This window comes from Juglans microcarpa x Juglans regia, chromosome 1D, assembly GCF_004785595.1.
Source record: "Juglans microcarpa x Juglans regia isolate MS1-56 chromosome 1D, Jm3101_v1.0, whole genome shotgun sequence".
Taxonomy (NCBI): Eukaryota; Viridiplantae; Streptophyta; class Magnoliopsida; order Fagales; family Juglandaceae; genus Juglans; species Juglans microcarpa x Juglans regia.
The window spans coordinates 28,804,764-28,831,762 of record NC_054594.1 but is presented as its reverse complement, the minus strand read 5'-3'; the positions used below and the strand labels follow the sequence as shown (position 1 = coordinate 28,831,762).

Sequence of the window (26,999 nt, the reverse complement as noted above, 5' to 3'; positions counted from 1 at the left end):
ATTGGCCTCCCTGTTACCCACCTCCATTGGGAATCTCATCTCCAGATGATAGGTGGAGGTGATAGCATGCAGGCTCTGGTACGTCACCCCAACATTCTTCAAGCCAAAGGGCATTCCTCAATAATAGTATAAACCTCAATCAGTGATAAACACAATTTTGTCTTGGTCGCTCTAATCCGTTGGAATCTTATTATAGATAGTATACACGTCATGAAGCTTAGCATTCGATTGCCCGCCATGGAATCAACTATTAGATTGATGAAGGCCAGGGGAAAGCTATCTTCCAGGCATGCCTTGTTTAGGTAAGTAAAATCCACTCAGATTCTCCATTTACCGATGGGTTTCTTTACCAATACAATATTGGAGAGCCACTCCGGATAGTGGGCCTATGAAAGCAGCGGCCAGGAGGTGTTTAACTTCCTCCGCGATCTCAATGTACTTATCCATTCTGAAACTCCTTTTTTTAGATCTTTTTGGCCTCGAGTTCTACACAAAGACGATGTTCTATTATTTTAGTGCCATTGTTAGGCATAGCTTTATGAGTTATGGCTCCAAGCATATACATCCCAGTGTTCAATCAGGAACTGTTTCAACTGTTGTCTAATCTCGGGCTCCATTCAAGTCCCAATCCATGTCGTCGTTCTCGGTCGGTCTTGATCTAAGACTATCAACTCTAAAGGATCGTCGGTTTCTCCCTTCTTTAGGTGTTTCTCATCCCATGTTTTGATTCCCTACTAGATGAGATAGAGCGGTGGGGAGGGGGAACTCCATGAGGCTGGGATGTTTTTGCCACGCACACGTCCTTTCCCCCATCTTTGAACTCTTGCACATAGCATTCCATAGTCAGGACCTACTCGCCCCGAACCTTGTCATTACCCGCCAACATTGTGAATTTCTTCTTCAAATGATAGGAGGTGACAACATGCAGGCTCTGGTACGTCGGCCTAATGTTCTTCAAGCCAAAAGGCATCACTTAGTAATAGTATAGACCTCAATCAGTGATAAACGCAATTTTCTCTTGGTCGCTTTGATCCATTAGAATCTAGTTATAGCGAGAGTACACGTCCATAAAGGTTAGCATTCGATTGACTGTAATGGAATTGACTATTAGATCAATGCGGGGTAGGGAAAAATTGTCTTTCGGGCATGACTTGTTTAGGAAAGCGAACTCCATGCACATTCTCCATTTACCGTTGGGTTTCTTTACCAACATGACCTTGGAGAGCCACTCCAAATAGTGGTCCTCTCAGATGAAACCCATGGCTAGGAAGCACTAAACTTCCCCCTGCGATCACAGAATACTTATCCATGCTGAAACTCCTTTGTTTTTGTCAGATCTTCTTAGCCTTGGGATCTACATAAAGGCAGTGTTCTATTATTTTTGTGTCGATGTCAAGCATAACCTCATGTCTTCAGGCAAATGTGTGTCAATGTTCGATTAGGAGCTGTTCCAACAACTGTTTGATCTCGGGCACCATTCGAGTCCCAATCCATGCCATCGTTCCTGATCGGTCTTGGTCTAAGACTATCAAATCTAAAGGATCTTCGGCTTCTCCCTGCTTTAGGTGTTGCCCGTCCCATGTGTCGATTCCCTGCTTGATGAGTTAGAGCGGTGGGGGAAGGGGAACTCCTCTAGACTGGGATGTTTCTGCCATGCACACGTCCTTTCCCCCACCTTTGAGCTCTTACACGTAGTATCCCCTATCCAACACTTTCTCACCACGGACCTCCCTGTTACCCGCCTCCATTGGGAATTTCATCTTCAGATGATCGATGGAGGTGACAGCATGCAAGCAGTTCAAGGTCGGTTGTATGATGATCGCTTTGTACGACAGTGGACTTTAATCACTAGGAAGTCCATCATAGTCGTAGTGATGGACAACATTGTTCCACTAGACACGGGCAATGCGATAGCACTGACGAGCTGTACCATCTCCCCGAGAAGCCCTTCAAGGGCATTGGTGCTAAGCATATCCTACTCCGATCTATTCCCATCCTTGCGAAAGTGACCAAGAATAGGACATCCATTAAACTCTCATTGTCTTTCAAAACCCTTCAAGTGGTGTAGTTGGCGATCAACAATGTTACTACAAAAGCATCATTATGTGGGTACTGCACACCTTTATAATCTTCGTCGCCAAAAGTGATAGTTACGACCTCCCGAGTTTTCATATGCTATGCAACTTTCTTATCATGAATATTTCCCCATACCTCGCTGTCCTGGAGTTGACTTTCCTGCCAAAGGCAGTGGAGCCGTCCCCGATGAAGCCTCTCGCTATAGTTCGGATCTCCCCTAGAGGTGCTTTTCTCCTGGGCAGACTGCAGTGAGGACTCTCCCTAGTATCATCTCGTGCGATCCTCCTCCGTGTCGAGCTCTCTCGCTTCTTTGAGGTTCCCTAACCCTCTCTTGCCATATTTCTATCAACTGCCTTGGGGGCTCGTGTCGAGCGACCAACCTCTCTAGCTCTCCAGTTCCCATGGTTTCTATTCTCTGCTTGAGGTTGTGGCAATCCTTTATTCCGTGCCCTTCTCTTCAGTGGTAGGCACAATAACGGTGGGTGTCTCATCCGTTAGTGTCTTGGTCATCGTCTCCTTGCAGTCATTTGTCCCTCTGTGATTGCACAGTTAAACTTGAATGTGTTGTCCTTGAATTTTGTCTTGCTAGTGAGGCATTTCCTCCCTTCATTTTCTTGTACGTCCTTTTCCTGGCCTTTTCCTCCTTGTCGCAGCCCTTGTCATTCTTCTTACTTTTTGACATTTTGTCTGCTTGTTTTACCTCGAATCTCCTAGCGACAGTCAACGCCTTTAGAGTGTCCTCCGTATTAACAAAGTCATCAGCCCTATCCATGAGTTCTCGTATGGACATCGGAGTTTTCCTTGCCAATTTTGCCATAAAGGGCTTCTAGGCCAAATCCCTCCCATAAGAGCATCAAGCATGATTTTTCCATCCTGATCATTTGTTATCATTCGTTCTTTGTTGAACCTCACCAAGTATGCCTTACTCTCCTCCTCCTGCTGCTTCATGGTGAGAAGGTAGGCGGATGGTCTCCTCTTTCGCCTACTGGTCATGAATTGCATCAAGAACTGCCTGCTCAGTTCATTAAAGATACATATGGAGCTCGATCGTAAAGCCTCGAACCATCCACTAACCACCCTTTTAAAAGTCAAATGAAAGGTTTGGCATGCAATCTCTCATGGAAACCTGTGTAGCATCATATGGGCTTTGAACGTCTTTAGATACTCCACAGGGTCTTTCGAACCATCATATAATTCGATCGACAGGACTTTGAAATTCGGAGGAAAGGAAACTGCCATGACTGCCTCGTTATATGCCAGGTTCGTACTACTAATTAAGCTATCCACGGAGGATGGCGTGCCTATTTTCTTGGCCATCTCCTCATGCTTATCTATGAGGTTGCGCAGATCGTTGTGCAATTCTCACTTTTCTTCCTCATTGCTTGGAGCTGGACCACCTTCGCCCTCTCTGTTCTGCCCCTCACAATTCGGCATTACACCTTCGTCAAGTCCTATGTATCTGCACCTCAGGGCCTTATTTTCCCTTTGCAAGGTTTCCATTTTTTATGTCACCCTTGTAAGCCTCTCTTCCCTTTCTGTTAACCTTCTATCCATTCTTTCCCTCGTTTGCTAGCATATTGCAGTGGCCTCCTCGACCCGGGTTGCCTGAGAGCGTGTTCTTGTAGGCACGCGAAAGGCACATTGCAACAAATTGATAGGAAAACATTTTCACATATGGCGTCAACTCTTGGGGACATGTTTCACACACCCGTCTCGAACTCTTCAATTGAAAGTTGTTTAAGGAGATCTATGGCCCCGAGCGATGGCAATGATCGCCACTCTGATGCCTTAGTCTTTTTGTATGTATTGAATTCTAAAGAGAGTTAGGAAAGAGTCTGTACCTATCTCACTCTTTCTTTTTCTGACTATATTATCATTCAAAGGTTGGTGTAACTTCTCTTGCTCCAAGTGACATGACAGCTCTCACCTCTACAGAAGCACATCATGGCATTTAATGCGGTAACGTCCCCTTTGGTAGGGGTGGGCAACGGGGGCCCACCCCTGCTACCCTGCCCCTGTCCGCCCCCGCCCCTCATGAAGAACCACTAGCGAGGGGGGGGCGGGCTGACCCCAGCGGGGCCCCGCCCCGCACCCCGCTCCGTACTGTCCCAAATTATAATAAAAAATATTTTTTTTATATTTACATAAATATATATTGTATATAAATATATACAATTTGTTAAAAACTTGAATTCAAGTTAATGGATTGCCTTGGCCTCCTAGGCCAACTAATTGGCCTCTTATATAATAGTTGGCCTCGGAGGTCAATATAATCCAAAATACAACTCTAATTAATGAGTTTATATTTTTTCGAATAAAATTTATAATTATATTATATTATAATTTGGGTCTAAAATTTTTTTAGACCCAAAAAAATTATAGATCTAGTGAATCACTGGATTGAGCGCGGGGCGGGGCGGGGTGCAGTTTCAACCCCACCCCCCTTCTACTGGGGCGGGGGGCGGGGTTGAAACCGCTTCCCCCGCATGGTGCAGGGAGGGGGTGCCCCCGCCTCGCACCATGCGGGTAGCACCCCTACCCTTTGGCTTTTTGAATTGGCAAGGCCTAACACAAGCACATCTCCTAAGAAGACAACTTCCTACATTTAATGTGGTAACCCTTTCTGATTTTGAGATATGGGACCCATTATGATATGACTTGATCTTTGACCTAGCCAGTCGGAGCATGTCAGCCAGTTGCCATGGTGTCCCTTCATATTGTGGTGCCTTGCCAAGGTGTAGCTGAATGGTTGTCTTCGTTCACTATTTTTTCCTTGACGGGCTGGCTCTTGCCTACATCAGATGGATCCTTTTGGGCCTGGCCCTTACTCTCATTTTCGCGTATAGGATATTTCATCTGACTGGGCCTCGTGTGGATCAGTTGGCCCGATGGGACCTAACAATCATTTTTAGAAGTCTCTTTATATGTTGCTTTACAAAAACAATTGCAAAGAGATCAGGATCAAGTGCTAATGAACCATTAGGCCTTATTGTATTTGGTGAGAACAGCTGGGGTTTCTTTTTCTTAGAAACCTATGAAAAGTGAATTGGATAGGAGTTGGGTTTGGAAATTGGAATAACTATATACTACAACTTTTGCTCCTGACCCACCAAGCACCAACACCTACATTATATATATGCTTTAACACAGCTCCAAATGGAGTGTTCATGCTCCGTACGGCCATGATTGGCAATTATGAAATAAGTTTCACTTGGTCAACAAAATCTTCTATTTTTCATTAATTGCTTTTTATTTAATTGCTTAGGTTAAGGTTAAGGTTAATTAGATATATATTGTGACTATATATAGAGAGTTTTTATACCTAATAATTGACCCCTGCATGCAGCTAGCTTTCTAGAAGTGTATTAATCATGCGCGCCAATCATATATATAGATATTCTCTGTTAGTTTGCCAAACTCAAAGACTTCTAAGAAAAGTTGAAAAAGGCCTAAAAAAAGTCATCGCACGGGTCCATGCATCCACCCAAAAACTATTTGTTCTTATCTCGGATCGATAGGGACGTTGCTTTGCGCAATAAATCACGTCATGCATCATGCATATAATAATAATATGGCTCACCGCCGTCGGGTTGGGATGATCATCTTGCTAGCTATCTAGCTGCATTTTTACCCAACATATATGTCACTCTCAAATTCAATTTATGAAAGAGAAAATCTATTTAGAAACCTTGTTTTCAATACATTCAGCACACTACTGATATGGAAGTTTTCCACATTTAAAAGATGATTAGTATTTTTATTTTTTTAAAGTTTATATAATGGGTCATATATTAAAAATGGTTTGTGTGCTAACACACCGATTTTCTGTGTAGCAAAACTCAGAATGCACACATCATGATCTAATTGCTGATCGGTACGTACTTATTTATCATCATTCATCATGATCATCCTAGATTCTTTTTTCTTTTTCTTTTTCTTTTTTTTTCTGGTTGATTAAATTTCACCTAATAAAACTCAGGCATCTTTTGTCGTATCCATATCAGTTTATCCTTTTCATTGAAAAAGTGAAAACTATCGTTAATTTCAATGAAAACATGTGTACACACACACACACATATATATATATATATATAAACGGTAAAAATACCTTTGATATTAAAATCAAACAGAATATAGAAGATAATTTCATATGTTCATATATAATCCATGTTGTACGTACACTGTTCAGAATGAAAAATATAATTTTTTTTTTTTTTTTTTTTTTTTTTGTCAAGATCCAATTAAAGAGCGGTCTCGTGCCATTATAAAGAATAAAGATCCTCTAAATTTCATTTAAAATGAAAGAGTATTCATGATTTAATTAGTAATTGGCATTACATGAAATATTGCTAAATCCAAATTCAGTGATTCATGAAGTACCACTCCATATCATGTATCGATCATACACTCCTCCAATACATGTTTTTCTAATCAATTTTGGAGACACAGCAGTGACTGAAGCTCATGCAGTACTCCATCCATGCATTATATCGTGTATCTTACACTACTACATGGACGAGTACTCTTCAATTCACTTAAAAATGATACTCCTGTACATGCATGCACGCTTTTGATCTATCCCTTTCATGTCTTCTGAAGCCATGTCACAGAAAAGCTAAATCCAAATCCAAATTCAAAAGCGAATTCAAGATTAACATATATATATACATGCATCGTGGCTGCTGGGTGCATCTTATCAATGAAGTATGAGCATCATGTGGGGGTAATTAAAAAAGCTACAATTAGCAGCCCCCACATGTTCCACTTGCACATGAGAGGTTCAATGCATTGTACACAAATTAGCAAGCATGTGTCTCTGAGCATTACCCCGTATGCAGGCCCCCATTTAGATATATTCGCATTCGCCACCACCCCCTTCCATCCCTTCTCTCACATGAGCTCCAAACCATCTTCCCTAGCTTCCTAGCATATTCATTGAACTAAATTTTCCTATCCTCTGATAAATATAGGGTCTCAAGTACTCCTTTCTTATCTTCAAACCTCTATCTCGAGACCTCTTTAAATTCTCTCCCAAAATGGTTTTTGCCAGCTTCAATGAAGAGATCTATCTATCGTTTGCAATCTCAATACTAGTGTTTTTCTATCTCGTTCTCGTAGTCTTGGAGTCTCCATGGAGCAATAGTGGTGGAGTTTGTATCTTGCCCCTGGATTGTTGCTTTCCAGCACTTAGAGTTGCAGAAAATATGTCAACAGTGAGTGATTCCAAAGGGAAGGCGAGAAATGGACTGATCTATGGGAATCTGCACTAGATAAATATAATATATAAACTTTCTAGGCTACATGTGAGAGTTCTTGGGTCTTTCACTGATCTTTCTTATTGTCAATGCTGAAGCAGCAAATCAGTACCATTCATTCCCTCAATTTTTTTTTTTTTTTTTTTAAATTTCATTTTCTTCTTGCAAGGTTATAAGCCTAATTAGTTCAACTTTTGCATGCAGATATTGGATTTTGTATTCTTGGTGTTTTTCTTTCCCTGGCCTGCACCTTCTTGATTTCGGGACTCTTGCTTTAGGAATTCAGTTCTCAAGAATTCATGATCATGTGGCCTGGGTTGAGTTCTTGGGATCTAAATTTCAATTGGCAGATATTGCATCTACAACTATAAGCATCTACGATCTCATAACAATTAATACTGATAACTCATGCGACTGAGAGCTCAAATTTGTAGTGCTTAACTAGAAATCAATTGGGATCATTAATCCACCTATCAAACAATATTATTGTCATCGAAAGCGAAACAATAGCATGAAATCATGCTCTCCATTTATATGTTTTCCATATCGACCCAAGTAGACATACATGTGTGTGTAAGTCTTCTTCTGGTTCAGAAGTTATTGGTTCCTAATTAATTTTCAGTGAGACTTGGGTTGGGTAATATCTTCCTATTTGGTACAGTTCTCAACGCGATCTATATAAATCATGATTAATATATCTCAGAAGGGATTGTTTATAAATTCTGCAACATATAATGGAAGCCCCAGCATGCCATCACATGCATGGCTAGGGATCAGATCCAAAGATATATTTATAAACTAGAGAGTTGGATGCATGGTGTTATTTATTTAATTATTTTTGTATAATTTATATATCAGCATATATAAGCATGTCATCGATCTGTAGAAATATGAGTAAAATGCTCAATCAATTAAATATCAAGAGTAATGTTGTGAACGTGTTTCACACACTTTTCTTCTACCCTGCTTAATCTGCAACCAAAGAAAGGAAATTGGCTTGGATTAGGGCTAGTGTCGCCTCCGATACCTAAGTCAGTAGAGTATTACTGTGCTCTAATGGTATCTTAGCTCAAGTATCTTGGGTGCATACCTTGGTTAATATTTATACAGGGCTTGTTGTCTTATTTTGGTAATTCTCTCTTCTACATTTGGTGCTTCTCTTTTCCTAATGTGTGTGTGTGTGTGTGTGTGTGGGGGGGGGGGGGGGGGGGGGGGGGGGGGGGGGGGGGGGGGGGTGTGGGGGTTATCAGCATTTAAGCTTCTCTTGAATTGTTTTTCCATGAGGTGGATACCTTTCGATATACGATACCAACCCGCATTATCCCCTATTGTCAAGGCAATACCAATTTGGAAGGCCTTAGTAACGCCTATATGTGCCCCCTATGTCTCCTGAACTGGCGAGTCCCTTTTATCTTCAACTCCCGTTCCTCGAATGGACCGATGGGCTTAGCCAAGGTCACTCCTTACTATGTAGGGCCCATTTATCTTGCAAGGTTAGGAAGGGGAAGTGCCCAACAAGTAATATTCGTCTTTATTATTGAATTTACCATCCTTAACCGTATCAAGTTATAATAATATCATTCTCAATCACACCGATTAATGTAACTTATTTTATAAAGGAAAATGATTTACACAACATTTTAAAGTTCATCATTCAAATACAAAATATTTTTCAAACTTCAAAAAAAAAAAATAATAATATTTAAAAATTCTTTTCAAACAAATTTTTCAACTTTGTAGTATTTTTATTCAATTTTTTCTCTCTCCTTGCCAAAAACCCAATAAAATATCTCAATTCAAACAATTTCACTAGTATTTAGTGAACCCTTGCCTAAGAGTGTGATGCTATCGGTGAACGTGGATGATAAATTCAATTAACTCAAGGAGAGAGGACTTATGTGCACGTGCATGTTTAGCTCAGAACATGATCTAAAGGGAGAAAACAAGAAGACAAAAAGTAGTAGAAAGAAAATGGAGCCAAAAAGAACAAACAGATGGTACTATTATAGACATGAACAAGTTCCATCGTCACAGCTCACACCAGAATATATATATATATATATATATATATATATATAAATATAAAATAATACATAATAATACATTACCAGCAACAATAATTTTGAGGGGGTACCAGAGAAAGCACTAACGGTGCTGGTTTAAAGTTTAAACCCCCAATATTAGACGAGCATATATAGAACCTAGCTTTTGCCCTTATTTATTTAAAATCGATTGCATAAAAATAAAAGGGAACGGAACGGAAAGGAAAGGAAAGGAAAGGCAAGTTCCTGAGCAAGAGAAATTATTTGCCTTTCACTTTAGGATGACGAACATTTAGTAGATCAGCAACAAAAGCAAGTTGCAGAACCCAACCCCCCCTCCCTATTTTGTCAATTTATAAAGGAAACATATATACAGATCAATAGATTATAGTGTTCAATACAACACACCTGACACGTACGAGACTATTGTTTTTTAACCCTTTCTTTCACACACCTATTCAATAGCCTCATGAGAAACAGGAGCCACCAAAGTCTTCCACACCAGCTACAACCCCTCATCAAATTTAGCTTTAGTTCTCAGCTTGTTTGAGGGGTCTACCGTCCATAATTGTCTTTGTACAAATTTTCACCGTCGCTGTTGGTTGCACATCTCACATCTGGTGGCGGACTTGACATTGGCATACGTACATTGCTCACAAGACCAGTAAATGTTATCGTCAGCACTTTTGCTCGAACCAGTGGTGGTTCGAGTTGGCCCTTTAACCCTTCCGCCTCGTCCCTTGCTGGAGCCTCCATTTTTTGTGCTCGTAGTAGTCTTGCTGCAAGACCCATTGGTGCCCACATCTGACAAACCGTTCTCTAATGCCCTAACCAGATTCTCAAAGTAATTCCTAGTCACACTGTTTCAATTCCACATAAGAAATTGAATCAGATAAGACTCTTGACATTAACAAGCCTGATAATTGCATAGCCAACTAATTTCAATGGTAAGAGACAGGGTACATGCATGCAAACATCAAATTAGACAACACAGAAGTAATAACAAACGTTGCAAGAATTCCACATTCTTTTTCTTTTCTTTTCTTTTTTTTTTTTTTTTTTTTTTTTTTTTTTTGCCAAGTAATGAATTTGCAAGAATTCATTCAAAAAGTGACTCGTGAGAAGAATAAAAGCAATGTGACAATCAAAGATCCATTCCGCATAAGAAACAACCTTCTTACCAAGAAGAGAAAAAAAAGCTACGAAAAACCTAACCCAAAAAAAGGAACTAAAGGAAAAGTACTGATCCCATCAGCAGATATCACACCGCATAACTTTCGGACTTTACATACTTCTATACCTCTAGCAAGTCTTTTATATGAGCATTTATCATATAGTTTCTTCTAATACAAAATCCAAGCATTTTTTGTGTGCCGTGACATATCAAAGGAAGCGGGAAACTTCGCATAAAAGATATTTATGACGAATGACACAGACAGTTGACAGTTGCCACTTGCCACTTGCCACTTGCCACTTTGGGATACTCCAACCTTCTAAAGCCTTCACAACTTTTCCTTTTTATACATGCTTTGGAAACCGCATTGGTAGAACAGGAGCAAAATCAGAAATAAACAAATAAAGAAGAAAATTGGGAAATCGTCCAGGAAATATAGGGGGATCATGAAGCAATAAAATGACAACAAATAGAAGGGAAAACCCAAGGACAACTTTTTTTCTCTCACTCTCTTGTAGTAGCAGAAACTTAAAAGAGAACAATAAACTCAGCATAGGACAGACTTCTTTTTTATAAGTAATAATAAGAACAAACTAAAAGGCATTGATAAGATGCGGATATATGATAAAGTTCCGAATTGCTAAAAATGATATGTGAATTCTAGAGATGATCACATATGCATCAAAGGAATATCAATACCTTATAGTGGCTCCATTTGTTTTTATAAAAGTACTTACAAATACAGAACCAAGCAGAAAAATAGCTTCAAGTGCAAAGACTTAAAATGCTCCTACTTCAGCCAATATTTTATACACAATATATACCTGGTCAGTCCAGCTAGCTTTGTACGGAAGTCATTGAAATCATTTGATGATTTGCTCTCAGCATTTAGGAACTGTTGTAGTTCCTTCTCTGCACATTGATGAAGCCTTTCCAAACCAGACTCTGCCTCACCTGAAGATAAGATTGTTACACGTGTGAAGACAACTCACAAATACAGTTTGCATTCAATTCTTTAACATTTCAAGCATTATATCTATATACCTTGCAAGTACTCGAAAAACTGTTTCTTAGCATGCTCATGCTCATGTAGGTAATAGCCATATGCATAAGTCCATTTCAGCACTCGCCTACATTCAACTATCTGCAAGCATGCCACAAAAAGGCCATAATATGTATATTGTCAGCATTTCAAACCATTTTTTTTTTTTTAAAAGTAAAAGTAAAACTTTATTAATAGAAAAGGCATAGCCCAAGTACATAGGGAGTATACAGAGAATATGCCTAAGTACCACTAAGCACTAGTGAGGGATGGATACAAGCAAATTATGAAAATTTTCCTCATTACAAATAATGACCGAAGACCCTGAAAAGAGTATATTATAAAAGAATCTCTTCAGCACTTCCAAGGAACGCTCCCGGTCTTCAAAGCAAGCATTTCAAACGAATTGGAAGAAGATGACTGAAATGTTCTAATTACAGAGTCAAATTTTGCGCTAATTTGCTTTCATATGCTGATCATTTTTCCCAATTGAAAAGATTAACAACAAGAACAAGTACAGAATTATATGGGGTCCGATTAAGTACTTGAGAGTGAAATAGCGATTGCACCTCTGAATAATAAAGTGCAGAAATAGATGTCGACTGTCTGAGGTTCCTTTATTTTTAATTTACCAAGAGAAAGCATCCAAATCAAAACACTTAAGCCAGCTCAGCAATAAGTGTTTTTCTTTTCTTTTGTCATCAGCTAGGTTGTCACCCTGATGAAAATACTCGTTTACATGGTAATTTCCTAGCAAACAAGCTTGAGCAACAGCAGGCTTGTTGCTTGATGGGTATAGTTTGCAAGGAATGAGCCCAAAAACATTAGTACATAACCATATTCAGAACATGGTCCACTTGAGTTATGTTAGGACAAATACCCCATCAGATGAGTTGTGATACCCCGTATGATAAGTGAGGGTAGATGGTGTATGGGATCTCACATTGCTTGGGAAGGAAAAGTTCTTGCTCTTTATAATGTTCTAATAGGGCTCCAATTATACTATTGACTAGTATTTTTGGAGTATAGGTCATGTGGTTTGGGCCTTCTATTGGAGCGTTACAAATGGTATCAGAGCCTATTCGAACTAGAAATAATGTAGGACTTGAGCCGTGCCACTTACAACGGGCACGGGATTTTTTTTTTTTTTTTGGGGTGGGGGGAAGGGGGAGATTGTGATACCCCCATATGATAAATGAGGGTTGGCGATGTATAGGATCCCACATTGCTTTGGAATGAGAAGTTCTTGCTTTTTATAATGTTCCAATGGGGCTCCAATTATATAATTGACTAGTCTTTTTGGAATATAGGTCATGTGGTTTGGACCTTCCATTGGGGCGTTACATGAGTATTGTTTAACACTCATGGTTGTCACCCTGATCAAAATACTCATTTACATGGCAATTTCCTAGCAAACAAGCTTGAGCAACATCAGGCTTCTTGTTGCTTGACGGGTATAGTTTGCAGGGAATGAGCCCAAAAACATTCATACATAACCATATTCAGAACATGGTCCACTTAAGTTATGTTAGGACAAATACCCCATCAGATGAGTATTGTTTAATACTCATCCATGCTGCATGTATAAATAAAAATATAACTCTTTAAGTGGTGGAGGTATTATTACTACGCCCAAAGTGCCAAGTACTTGAAATGGAAAAATTATGCTCAACCCCTGAACTACCACCCCTTTTGCAATGTGACCTCCAAAACTACAAATTTCGGCGCTTAGCAACCCAATTTGAAATTTCAGCTGCAATATGCACCCTCTAGGCAAGAAATAACCCAACAGCCAAATTCCTAAAACTGAAATGTCTAAATTATCCGCACCCAAAAACTTAAAAAAAAAAAAAATATATATTATCCACACCCAAAACAGAAGGCAACTATGCATTTATGGGCACTTCGGAAACTTCAATTTTAGGTAAGGGCAATTTGAACATTTCAGGCTCTAGAGGGTGCACATTGCAACTAAAGTTTCGAATTGAGATGTCCAGTGCCCAAATTAATCACTCGAAGGTCACTCTGCAAAAGGGATGGTAGTTCATGAGGTTAAGAGCAATTTCTTCTATCTGAAATAAAGAGGGAGGTGAAATGAACTTCATAATGTTTCTCCCTGGTCATGCCTGATCATCCTGCTTTGGTTTGATGTATCTAGTATTTTAAAACTGGGGATCAAATCACAAAATATTTAGATCTTCATATAATCAGTTCACATGCATTATATGGCTTATCGGCAGGTGTATTTCCACATAATTCAGTTGATATAGAATAAGAAATAGTCCTACAATTGTAAATGCACCTAGCAGTGAGCAAAGAAGTTACCTGCATCCAGGCCTCTATAATGAACTTGAGCTGTGACTCAGGTGTGCACTGTAGGTCACTAAGCTTCTCAAGCTGCCAAAACCAAGTAATTCAACCCAGTCATTAAACGACCTCCAGAAGCAGTTATAGTAATAAGGCTGCTCAAAGGTCATAAGAAATAGAATAACATAAACAGATGATTGCACATTGGTCAAATAGTAGTGAAATGGGTTGAGTTAAGATGTTTTATTGGGTTTTGGGAAAGCAGAGAGAAAATGTTAAATAAATATATTACAAAATTAAAATATTGTTAGAATATAATTTTTTTAATATTATTTTTATTTTGGAATTTGAAAAGATTGAATTGTTTTTTGCGTTTTGTTTGGAAGTTTGGGAAAGTTGTAATGATTAGGTAATGATTAGATGAAAAAGTTGAAGATTTGAAATTGAAAAGTGTTTGTGTTTAAGTGATGTTTGGGAAGGAGATGAGATGAGATGGGTTCCCAAACAAGGCCTAACTTAAACAGTTCTTATCACATAATTCTCCATTCTCCAGTGCTCTCTCTTCAAGGATGACTCCAGTGTTCACTCCATGGCATGTTTTGTAGAACGGCACCAAAAGAAAACCAGCATAATTAATCTTATCCAAGTAGAATACAAACACAAAAAAAAAATCACAAATTTTCTTTTAGTTGGAGACAGACTGCCATACATTAACCAAGTTGTCAATATTGAAAAAATATATTAAAAAGAAAGCATCTAAAAATGTTTCAACAAAAAATAGCATACACAAACTCATCAACACCCACCCACTCTATAATCCCCTAAAAAAAGACAGATATATGTGTGTGTGTGTGTGTGTGTGTGTGTCTGTGTGTGTTGGTATATATTTATATCAATGCATATATTGAGAGAGAGAGAGAGAGAGAGAGAGAGAGAGAGAGAGATTACATGCACAGTTTGCATTTGATGTAAATCTGCCAAAGCTTTTTGCCTCGACTGCCAGAAAGAACATAAGAATTGCAGATTATACTTAAAAAACAAATTTAAATTTAGGAATAAAAGCATGTTCAGTTTGCACACAACATTTTGAATACAAGGATAACAAAAAGCTGAGGAAAATAACCAAACAATTTCAAATGACATGATACCACTTTTTTTTAGTAACTGCAACATAGTAGTTTCTGTCAAAAATGACCTATACCTTTTCATTACGAAAAAACATTGAAATAATAACCACCAAAAACTTTTTTCAGGAAGAATTAACAATACATTGCTATGTAGAGTCTTTGATAACAAAGAGCATGCTTAAACGAATAAACTAATAGAGAGCTCTGAAGATCTCAAAAATCATAGTTGATAATTTGGTTTCAAAATAATAAAAACTTTTTACTGCCCACACTACTACACAAGCTTTATAGCAACAGTTGCTTTTTTAGGTAAGGAGATGTCATCAACATTATCGTCAATTTCCCTTCTCTGCTTTCCTTTTCAAGTTGATCAAGTTTAAGCCACAAGAAAACTTCATTCAGGGGTCCCCATTAACGGCTAGATATAATAATCTAAAATTTCAAAAACAAACCACCAACAATTAGCATCCAAAAAAAGTATCTCTTAGAACCTCTTTACAACCCCTTGAACCCAGACTTCTATACCATATTGTTATGCCTTCCAACACTGAATTCACTCGTATATTTATAACTTCTCACAGCCAGTATACCGTGGTCTAACCTCTCGAATTCCCTGAAGCAACTAGAGAGAAAAATCCTCAAAATTCTTCGATTTCATTTCAACCTCTGAAATGTGACAAGACAGTTCATATTTGCCCTCATAATTCTTCGAGTGACCTTCCTATTGTAACACTCCAGTTCCACAGGCTGTTTACTAGGTAAAACACAGCTTTATAACTGATCTTTGGGAAGCTTCAAATTGACTAGTTTTGGAGTTACAGCGCAGATGAAACTAGCGCTTTCCCTGGGCCATAACATTTTCAAACCAAGAACTTTTCTCTATTGAGTCAGGCCATCTTTTCCTGCGCTAAATGACCATAATTGGGTTTGAAATAGAGTTCATGTCAATAAATACTATACAGTTTGGAATTTTAAAAGTTGGGAATACTTCTCCCCTCTATAACACTTGATCCTCTTTCCTCTGTATCTCATTTATTATAATTAGTAATTGAGGAAAACCTTTCAAACAAGTCCAAAATCAGTTTATAAACAGAATAAAAAAAAAACAATTTTTTCGTGCACATTATTAGGGTGTGCAACTAGCTAATTTAAAGACTGAAATAGACATGAAAGAATAGACAATAAACAGTGGTAAACTTTAATACATAGACGAAAACTTAACAAGTTCTAAAGAAATTTCTAGCAATCAGCTATTTATCCCAACCAAGAAGGGGGGAAAAACAAGCAATAACCAACCAAACAGATATAAGGATCCATTGCACAAGATATTAAACAGAGATAAATTTGAGAAACTTGCACATACCAATTGATTGCTTGCCCAACGTTCATAATAATGAGTGTATCTCTCCAACGAATTCTTTGCCATTTCTCTTCTTCTCTCAGCCTCATCATACTAAAAAGTAGCAATATGAAATTATCAAAGCTAGGAAAGAAAAGATTAGCCAATCACAGTTGACAGCATAAACATTATCAGTACCAGGACCACCATGCAATCCATTGACTGAATGACCAAAAGGAGGTATTATGCCCACTTACCACTCCCTCTTGCTTGGCAACCTCGTAACGATTACAAGCATAGAAGCCCCCTGTCCTCTCACCATGATCTTGCCATGCACCTAGGCACAGCCTGCATTGACAACAAATGAAGTTCAGGCAACTACATTGGACCACATGTAAGTGAAATCATTATTACTAAGTCATAACAGCAACAGATCTCTGAATGTGTAAACATTCATTATGGCACTTACCAGCAAAATTCAAATTTACAGGGAGGTGTGCATGTCATATGCATGCACCCTTGGTTCTTTTCAATCGGCCGCTTGCATTTAGGACAGGGCTTGGAATTGGCTAGTATCCTGATTTTCATTACATCAAAAGGTAAAGTTAAAAAATATCAACAATTGCAACTATATATTTATAAAGCTATCTAAACAAAAAAAAAAAAAAATGATATAGAAAACACATCTCCAACTGTAGAGAAAAGTGCAACACAAGCAAGCACTTCAAGTGGCAAGATGCACATCAAAAATAAGTTTTTTTTATAGGTAATCAGGAAATTTCATTAAAGATAATAGGCATAACCCAAAAACACAGGTTGTATTAGGGCTGGGCTCCGACCCTGACGAAGTCGGAAAGCCCAATTCCGAACTCCAACTTCGACTTTGATCAGGAGCAGACTCCAACTCCAATAGGAGTTGTCGGAGTCGGAGTTCAAGAGGCGGAGCGTCAGAGAGAGAGAGAGCTCGGTCGGTCACGTTTGTGTCGCCGTCAAACAGTGGCAATCCCACCTCCTCTTTAATCATGGCAGTTCTTCGTCGTCAATCTCAAGACTCTCAACTGCTCCAAGCCTCAACACCGAGTCTCCTCTCAGTCTTCTCATTTCCTTTTCTGCTTTTATTGAGTCTATCTTTCAAAAAATAGTGTTCATGTACACTGTAAAAAGAGAACGAAAATGGTATTTCGAAGCTAACAACGACTATAAAACTAGACATGCATGTATCAACCAAAAATCAAAATAAAATTAAAAAAGAAAAGAAAACGATGGTGATTTGAAGCCAAAGGCTAAGAGGCTCAAGACTCAAGTGAGTAAAAAATTAAATACTTTTCAATGTGCTTTCCATCTCTCAAGCTATGCTTACTGAGGGACCAAAAGTGAAATAAATATTGCGTTGCTTCAGAACTTCAGATAAAAAGCATGGTGTCACTGTCACTTTGGTTCATCATTAGCCATTAGGTAGTAAAGCAAATAGATGGTGTCAAGAGTATTTTTATTTTTTAAAAAATTGTTTCAGTTGAACGAGAATACAAAGATTAGAAACAATAAATTAAGTGAATGAAGGAAAGTATTTGAAAGCCAAATTGCAAGACTGAAAAAAATGAAAAAAAAAAAAAAGGAGAAACATTCATAGGAAAATGAGCACTTTTATTTCTTTATTAGGAGAATGGTAAACATTAAGGCAGTGGAGGAAATACAGAGAACAAAGAGCAAAGATATCAGTCGGAGTTCGGAAGTCGGAGCCGACATTGTCGGCTCAACCCTCAAAGCTTCTATCATTTCCCTCCCTCCCTCCAAAAAGCACCAATACAAATAGAGAGAAGCCATCTTCCAGATTGCTACCACTTGTGGATTGCCTTGGAGACCTCTCTAACTCACTAGAAAGTCTATCAACTTTCTAGGCATGACCCATGCTAATCCCACTCACAAAAAAGTAAAAAAATCATCCCATAAGGTCCCAGCCCCCTCACAATATAAAGGCAACTTCTAAAAAAAAAAAAAAAAAACAATATAAAAGCAAATTTTCAACTGTTTCACCATTCTTTTTACATATACAACACCAATCAACCACAATGATACGGTGTTTCCTTAGATTGTCTATAGTGAGGATCTTTCCTAAGGAAGCTGTTCAAACAAAAAAGCTACATTCAAGGGAGCTTACGCCTGATTTGGGTACTGAGAATACATGAGAATATTCTCAGAATACCTCACTACCATTCATTATTTTATTATTACTTTGCACCTACTTTTCAATACTATCCATTACTATTCAATATTCTATCATTACTTTTTCACTCTATTCACAGAATACCTAAAAATATCTCACTATCCAAATGCAATAGTCTTCCAGATATTACTCCACATAAAAGAAGCCATGCGCTGGCTAGTCGGAATCTGGTAGAACGATCGGATTGTGAATTTTCCTTTCTTTAAAGGGCTCCAAATGATCTTGTCTGCATTTCCAACTGCCACTCATGGGGAGTACAATAAGGTACAAAACTCAATATCAGCATCCAATTCCCAATCTTGTGCTGCTATGGAGAAATCAACATTCCATTGAGGGCAACCACTAGAGGAGTTCCTGAGATCTGCTATTGAATCTTTCTTTGCCAATGCAATCACCATCGTCGACCTCAATATACGAGTGTATCTAAAAAACCCCCCCATCCTCTTCTTATGTACTTCCACAAACCCACCCCATGTGGTCCACGTACCTCATTTGAGCACCACCGCTTCACCGTTCTCCAAATCTATAATGGTCTTCCATAAAGCTTCCCTTTCTTATTGTGGCGGGAGAACCACCCACCCCATGCTTCATCATACTTTGAATCTACAATGGTCTTCCATACAGCCTCCATTTCTTATTGGTACCACCACAACCATTTCCCAAAGAACTTGGTTGAACATCACCAAGTTGCGAAAGCTCATTCCTCCATTGGAGATTGGAGTACATACCTTTACCCAATTTACAAGAAAGAATTTAAACTCATCCTCATCCCACTCCACAAGAAATTTCATTGTAGCTTCTCAATATGGTTAGCAACCTTTATTGGAAGTGGGAATAAAGATAAGAAGTATGCGAGTAGGTTAGAGAGAGCGCTTTTGATCAAGGTAACTCTACCCCCTTTGGACAGGTATAAACCTCTTCCAGCTAGCCAATCTTCGCTCGATCTTTTCATTCATCGCATCCCAAATACTCATCGCTTTGAAAGTAGCACCCACGTGCAAACCAAAATGAAGCAAACAAGAAAAAGGGCAGGAAAGAAAGCCTCTCCTCAAGAAGCCAAAAACCATAAACTAAGATTTGCACAAAATCAGCAAATATTGTACACCTCCTTATTTAAAAATCCCAGAACAGGATGCAGCATGAAACTGCCAATTGTTAGAAGGGAAGCAACGAAAGTAGATACAAATATACTATAAGATATATCCAGGAAGCATAGCCAAGGGCAGATTATAGATGCTAAAATATAATCTCTACCAGTTCATGTTTTCAGACTCGGCACTATTCTTCAAAATCCACTTTGAAACGGTACCACAGTCCACCGGCCGGTGAGCTTCTTCCGTACACTGCAGATCCACCAGAATGAGATTACTGATATCATACAGAATAATCCCTGCAGAAACTGGACTTGTAAAATAATATTTACAAGTAAGCCAGATGAAACTTACATTCCAGCAAAAGCCATATGAGCAGAGGCAATTAACATCATAGTTTCCATCACCAGCCTCAAAATCAACAGCATACTCACAACCTGGAGCAGGACACCACTTGGTCTAGCAAAAATGGAGTAGAAAAAGCAATGATAAGAACTCAGGAAACAAGAAAGAAAGCAAGATAACATGACTGGATATACCCATCAAATGCTCTAACAAGCAAATATCATCTAGGATATATCCATCGAATGCTCTAACAAGCAAATCTCCTCTCATATACCCATTGAATGGGCTAAAGACCGAATGGTTGAGTAAATGACTAGACATTGGAACACCAATGTTACAAGTATCAATATCAGCGCCAATGCATCGTAATAGCCAGTCGCTTCTCAAGAGTAATAAACCAGGTGCAAGCAAGAAATAATGGCATGCAAAGAATTCTAACCATTCAACAGAAAATCTAACATACAAAAAGTAGATGATGACAGAGATAAAGAGCACAAAGGGGAAAGAGACTGGCCTGCTGCCATGCTTTAAAAATATATTTATGCAAAGAAAAAGCATTAACCACAGCATTACAAGACATTAAAACCTTATAAATCACATTTCCAATTTAATAAACTTAAGAAACATAGGAAGCTCCAGCTGAAACCAATTCATTATAAAAATATACACAGGAAACTGCAGATCATGACATGTACAAGAGACGAACTTGGGGTAAAGAGAATTTTGTGATATCCATATAGATCCAAATTGAAAAAAAAAAAATGCAGCATCCTCCAAACCCTTTTTCCAGTAATAAAACACAACACTTAGAGAGCACAAAAAGTTCATGTCATCTCAGTCCAGTGTCCAATACTATGGTCGATATCAGACTTTTATTACCATTAAGTTACAAATATCCCCAGTGGATCTTGAACAAATAACCCCACCCTCTATCTTGTTTCTATGAGTAAGTTCTAATGAACTCTACACCATATATAATGTAGAGATCACTGTCTAAAAACACATATTCCATTTCTGAACAGAACGGTTTTTCTAAAAGAATGCAACTTAGAATCACATTATGAACTAATGATTGATAAAAATCCATACATTGTAATCATAATGGCAAGGTCTCAATTACATCACATACCTTCTTACTGTCTTCAATATAAGACCGAAGAAGATATCGTGAGTACCTCTCCCTGTCCTCATCAGAAGCCAATGAATTGATCATATCTTGACCAACAGCAGCACCACAAGATGGATCAGGACATCTCAGCATCAAACATCCTGGACCATCATTAATGGATGTCCTGATGTACCCTGCAATATAAGTAAAATACTCCGGAAATGAGTTATAAGCAAAATCCTCAAATCGAAAAAGAGGGGAAGTATTAAAAAATAATACAGTACAGGATAATTGTATTCCTTTGGGAAAAATAAGGCATGCATCCAATTAACAGCAAGTCATAAATGGGATACCCGTCTACAGGCCACAAACTTGTATATATAATCATGTCCCCACGGGGGAGACAAGGAAAGAAAGAAAGGACAATTACACTACCATTACTCAAAGCATTGGGAAAAGATAGAGCCTTCCCTCATCTCAAAAATAACATTTGGCTCTCTATCTTCTGCTTACTACATGGCAGTTTTTCTAACCTTTGTTGATAATAATGAGGAGTGAGGATAACATCATCAAATATGAGTTGTACCCAAAATCCCTTTCCTAAATCATACTTGATTGATTACATTTTTGCTTTTTCATTCAAGTTTTATAAGGAAAAGTCACGAGACAGAATCTGCGTAATCGTAATCAAGGATAGGGAAGATAGAATTTATGTTCTCCCTTTTCTTCATTCTTCCCCCTTAATAAATCAATTGTATTACTAAATGTCATATACAGTCACAATCATCACCTACAAAATACAAATAGCTATGATCATCATGACACCACCACAGTTTCTCCTCAAATTGTTGATCATTGAGTTAGATGCCAGCCAGTACAAAACCTATTAAAACAGGACCATCTATCCCACCAAATATCACTTCAGCAATCTCACCACGTGCAACCACCAAGTTAAAGCATGCTGACCACTCACATAAATGCAACCATCACCTCTGCCTCCAAATGTAGTTACTGTCGTCTCCCAAGTCAATCTTGACATCATTATTGGTTTTGTCTTGTAGATTCTCTAACTTTTCTCTAAACATCACAAATTCAGCTTTATTTCACAATATAACTTTTATTTCACAAAAATCAACAGGCCAAAAAACATTCTTTGTAATTCATACCAATTTAGGAATAGAACAAAGGAGAAAAAACAACACTTTCTAATGGACCCAGGAACAAGATCATTATTTTCCATAAGGTCTCATTGTGATAACTCTCAAACCGCCCCTTCCAACACGTTAACAGATCCACCATCCATCTAGTCCTCACCCATCTTACCCAAATAGACTAAGCACTGCATACCATACAGAGCTAGCCACCTTGCAGTGATGTAAGAGATGATACACCAATTCCCCATCCCACTTGCACATACAACACCATTTTACCACACGTCTCTTCCACCAATTATCTAGGGTAAAAATCTTCCCAATGCAACCATCCAAAAAAAGATAGCCTCTCTTAGGGGGTGTCTTATCCAAATGGTCTTCCATGGAAATAAGATGTTATCATGGGGACTGACGGAGTATAAAACAAATTTACTACCCGTAGAGATCAGAAAGAACCCCAATGGCAAAAGCACTCAGTTAGGCTGACACTGAGATTAAAAGACGAAAACTAAATACATACTTCTGTTGTTCCTACAAACAGAACTACTCCATTATTACTATAAGAATGAAACAAATATTAACCCCTTCGAGATAATCCGCTGAAACAAAATCGGTTTCACCTCCCAATCTTGTGCCGCAAGTGTAAAGTCTACTACTTCCCTCGACGAGAGCCATTGGAGAGCTACAAATTGTCTACCACAAATGCTTCCTTAGGCCTAACAAGGTTGAATGGATTCAGGAAAGCTCATTTGAGGAGCCGATCACTGCACCAGAACTCTACTTGGATCCATTTGCCACCTCAGATCAGTATACTAAGAGAACTCCCCCTATACTCATCAGGCATTTTTCCACAACCTAATCCCACAGCTCTCATCCACCACATTAGAGCACCATCCACCCCCATGTACTACTATACTTTATCTATCACTAGCATAGCACCAAAGCAACTTTCACAAAATGAATATCATTAAATGTAATCAATATTCTGACAGCCAAAACATTCATAGTATAAAATGATCTTGGGTTGTGGAAAATAATCAAGGAGGGGTCAAACCCCACCCCTTCCTCCCGTTAAGGTTTGCAAGGTAGATCCCCCTCCCCCTCTGCACCAAACCCAACGTGTGAAGAGGCAGACAGGTAGGGCCTGCTTTTTTAATATGTTTTTTAGGATCTGATGTGAGGATGACACCTGGAAATATTCTGTTGGTATAATGCAGGATCTAACATGAGGTAACGAGGACTTTTCTGTACTTTATTTATTTTATTTGTATTTTTGGAACTGGTTTTGAAACCAAAATAAGAGTTACAAATATCCAAAACATAAATAGATGATGCAGATTTACAATAAATAAATAACAAAAAAAACTACATCAAAATAAGAGTTTATCAGACAAACCTGTCCAGCATACAGTACAAAATGGATGACCACAAGCAGCTGATTTAATGCCATCACGAGGAAAGGTTTCAAAACAAATGCCACATGCAAGCTGAAATGGATAACATGTGTACAATATTAGTAACTCATAGATAGCAGAATTCAGAGAAGAAAGCCAGCCATGGTCAACCCTAAATTTCACACTGAATGTTTTTACCTATCAAACAAAAGTCACAACATAATGTCTACATAGCTTACTTCTCTAGCATTGGGAAATTGAAAAACTGGCTCCTCTAGCAACCCAACAGTTTTACGGACCCGTTCTTCATCAGCAAACCATGCATCATGTATGTTACTAACACTCCTGCAATGCCAACTTTCTTCAGAATACTAACATCAAACAATTGAAATCAAAAGCCCAATCTTATCAATTCCATACCCTGAGAGAAATTCATGTCATATAGGTGAGAAAAATGAAAGAGATATTGGTTTACCAGTTAAAGTGCCGGAGTAAGATGCTTGAAGCAACTCGAGATATGGAAAGAACAGTGGATACTCTTGTGATATCATCCTCCTGATGTTGCCGTATATCAGATTCCTTTAAGATAGTATAGTTTTGCTGAAAAAAGAAAAGAAAAAATATGTGAAATTATGAAGAAAAAGAACAGAAACACAGAAACTAAGCAACTGCCATACAGCATCAAATTTCAAAAAAACAACACTTAATTTCATGGTGATATATGTGAAAATAAGGCATCTTCTGAAGGCCAAAGTTCCTAAGAGACATGAATTTCCAACAATAACAATTTCAATCCTTTGTCTTATTTCATGATCCATTTTCACTTTTGGGCTTTAAAAAAAAATTGTAAGGTGGAGACCTACTCACCTAAGTTGAAGCTGTGAGTTTGGTAAGCAATTGCTAATATGACCTATTTATTTGACAAAAGTACCAAAGAACGGATCCTAACTTCTAACAATAACGCATGCATAATAGTGAAAGTAAAACTCCTTTTCCAACTTCAAGGTTTTATATTCAGAGTGTTGTTCCAAGCTGTGTACAAAAGCTAACATATATATCTGCATCTCTAGACACATGAGGCGCATATGCAACAATTTACAGTTTATAGAGGTACAATTAAAATATAATTAAAGTAAAGGGGAGAATTGTAAAGTTGAAATAAAAAGGTGATGTTTACAATTCTGTGTTTTCTTCGTAAGTTTAAATATTGCTACGTTGTTATTTAAAAAAAAAACCAAAAACTCAACTAATGATTAGATAAGAACGCATTAAGAACAGATGATTACGTTTTGTGCATTTTTCTCGAAAGAGGCTCCATATCATCTATATAATATACATAGATTTTGCACTTGTTTTGTAGCGCCCCCAATGGAAGGCCCAAGTCACATGGCTCATACTCCAAAAGAACTAGTCAATGATAAAATTGGAACCTCATTAGAACATTATAAAGGGCAAGAATTTCTCATTCCCAAGCAATATGGGATCTCATATACCATCTATCCTTATCACTTATCGGAATGGAATTTCACAATCTCCCCCCATTATATTCCCGAGGTCCTCGTCCGGCCAGTCCGCCGTAGGTAGCACGGCTCAAGTCCCACATTTTTTGTTGGGATAGGCTCTGATACTATTTGTAACTACCCAATGGAAGAAGGCCCAAGCCACATGGCCCATGCTTCAAAAGGAATAGTCAATGATACAATTGGAGCCACGTTGAAACATTAAAAAGAGCAACAACTTCTCATTTCCAAGCAATATGGGATCCCATACACCACCTACCTTTATCACTTATCGAATGGGGTATCAAAAGTTGGTTTTCTAATTATGCTCCATTAGATGACACCAGCATCAGATTCACAGGAATTATGATTATCAGAAAAGAGCTTATTTTGCAATGAGATCAGAACAGTACCCTACTACCTATGAAAAAGGACAACTGCCTACCAAACCCGTGAAATTAACAACCATCGAGTCTGTAAACCATAGCAAAACTAGTCCACGGCCTCTAATGACATCAATAGAATAAATATTTTCAGTAGTAGTTTTAAAACAACAACAAGGCCTTGAAATTAAAGAATATAAGATACAAAACCCTATAAAAGATGGGAAGAATAACAAGAACTGAAAGGGGGGAGGAGGGGAAGTAATCACTTTTCCACCACCCAATCGTATTGCTTAAACAAATCGATTGGAAATACTGAAATCAGTTCTCCCCCTGGAAAAAACCTTCACCCCATCAATCCTAAAGAACCTAGTCGCGAAATGTTTTTTTTTCTCCTGTTTACCAAGTTGAGCTGAGCATTTCATGATTGGAAAACCCGCAATAACATAACACACCGTATTCAAATTTTACCTTAGTTTTCCTGCTGTTTAGTACGCAATCAAACAGCGCTTTAAGGAAACCAATATAACCCGAGCCACAAATGTGTTGAAAACCAAAAATCCTATGACTAAAAGGATCAAGCTTTCCTTCCATTTTCCAAACTTTCTCAGCAACAAAATGACAGAAATTCCACAAATACCCTATTATTAATTTAGCAAGCTCTAATTTAAGCAACAGAAAATTCAGATGGAGAATTGAATTAACCTCAAGCCGCCGAGAAATGATATCAGCTGAATCATCCGCATCGTCTTCGACGAAGTCGAAATTGGCGTCTTCATCGTCATCGGCATCATCGTCATCATCATAATTATAGTAGTCGCTGCAAAAGTATTCCAGGGGGGTATACTCGGCCTCGCCGCTATAGAAGCCGTCGTCGGGGGACTCGATGTCGTTGGCGTCGTGCATATCCTCCTCTGAGTCCATGGAGGAAGATCGCAAAGCAATAGGAGAAAGAGAGAGAAAGAGGAGAGGAGAGAATCGAAGGAGAATGGAGAGGGATTAGGGTGAGGAAGTGTTTGGTTGGAAAGAAAAGAAGGAAAAAAAGAGGAAAAGGTAGCTGAAAAGGTGAGAGAGTGTTTGATTGGTTCAGGCTTTGGTTATGGGGTTTTCAACTTTTCTTTCTTTAATGCGTAATGCCGATGGGCATGGGGTGATGATTAAAACATGAAAAAATAAATAAATAAAATTACCGAAACTTGGTATTGCACTTAGAAAAATAACACGGTTCTAAACATGTTACTTCATTTAGAAACTTTTCCTCCGAGGAATAAATAAGGAAGGAGACAAGTTTGGTATAGACTAATTGTTGTTGTAATTTATGAGTAATGCTATATATAATCGTAGAGTACGTAAGCGTCGTGTAATCACTTTAAAAAAGAACAGAATCTACTATTAAAAAATAATTTTTTTTATGTGAATATCGTATTTATTCATTTTTTTTA

General features: G+C 38.3%; 1 protein-coding gene and 1 long non-coding RNA gene across 2 annotated transcripts; one reads left to right on the top strand and one right to left on the bottom strand.

Moving 5' to 3' along the window:
- The first annotated feature begins 6,755 nt into the window (after positions 1-6,755).
- LOC121249155 lies at positions 6,756-7,999 on the top strand. The gene is made up of 2 exons (XR_005937601.1): positions 6,756-7,379; positions 7,536-7,999. It is a non-coding gene; the product is annotated as an uncharacterized LOC121249155 (long non-coding RNA).
- Positions 8,000-9,524: 1,525 nt separating this feature from the next.
- On the bottom strand, positions 9,525-26,680 carry LOC121265059 (probable E3 ubiquitin-protein ligase ARI7). The gene is made up of 15 exons (XM_041168522.1): positions 26,263-26,680; positions 24,151-24,275; positions 23,915-24,020; positions 23,678-23,768; positions 21,152-21,324; positions 20,032-20,136; positions 19,841-19,929; positions 16,832-16,939; positions 16,620-16,710; positions 16,387-16,476; positions 14,845-14,892; positions 13,915-13,986; positions 11,592-11,691; positions 11,372-11,501; positions 9,525-10,233 (listed from the first exon to the last, which is right to left on the bottom strand). Exons 1-15 carry the CDS (start codon positions 26,479-26,481, stop codon positions 9,960-9,962), a joined length of 1,821 nt encoding a protein of 606 aa, XP_041024456.1. The 5' UTR covers positions 26,482-26,680; the 3' UTR covers positions 9,525-9,959.
- Between the last annotated feature and the right edge of the window lie 319 nt (positions 26,681-26,999).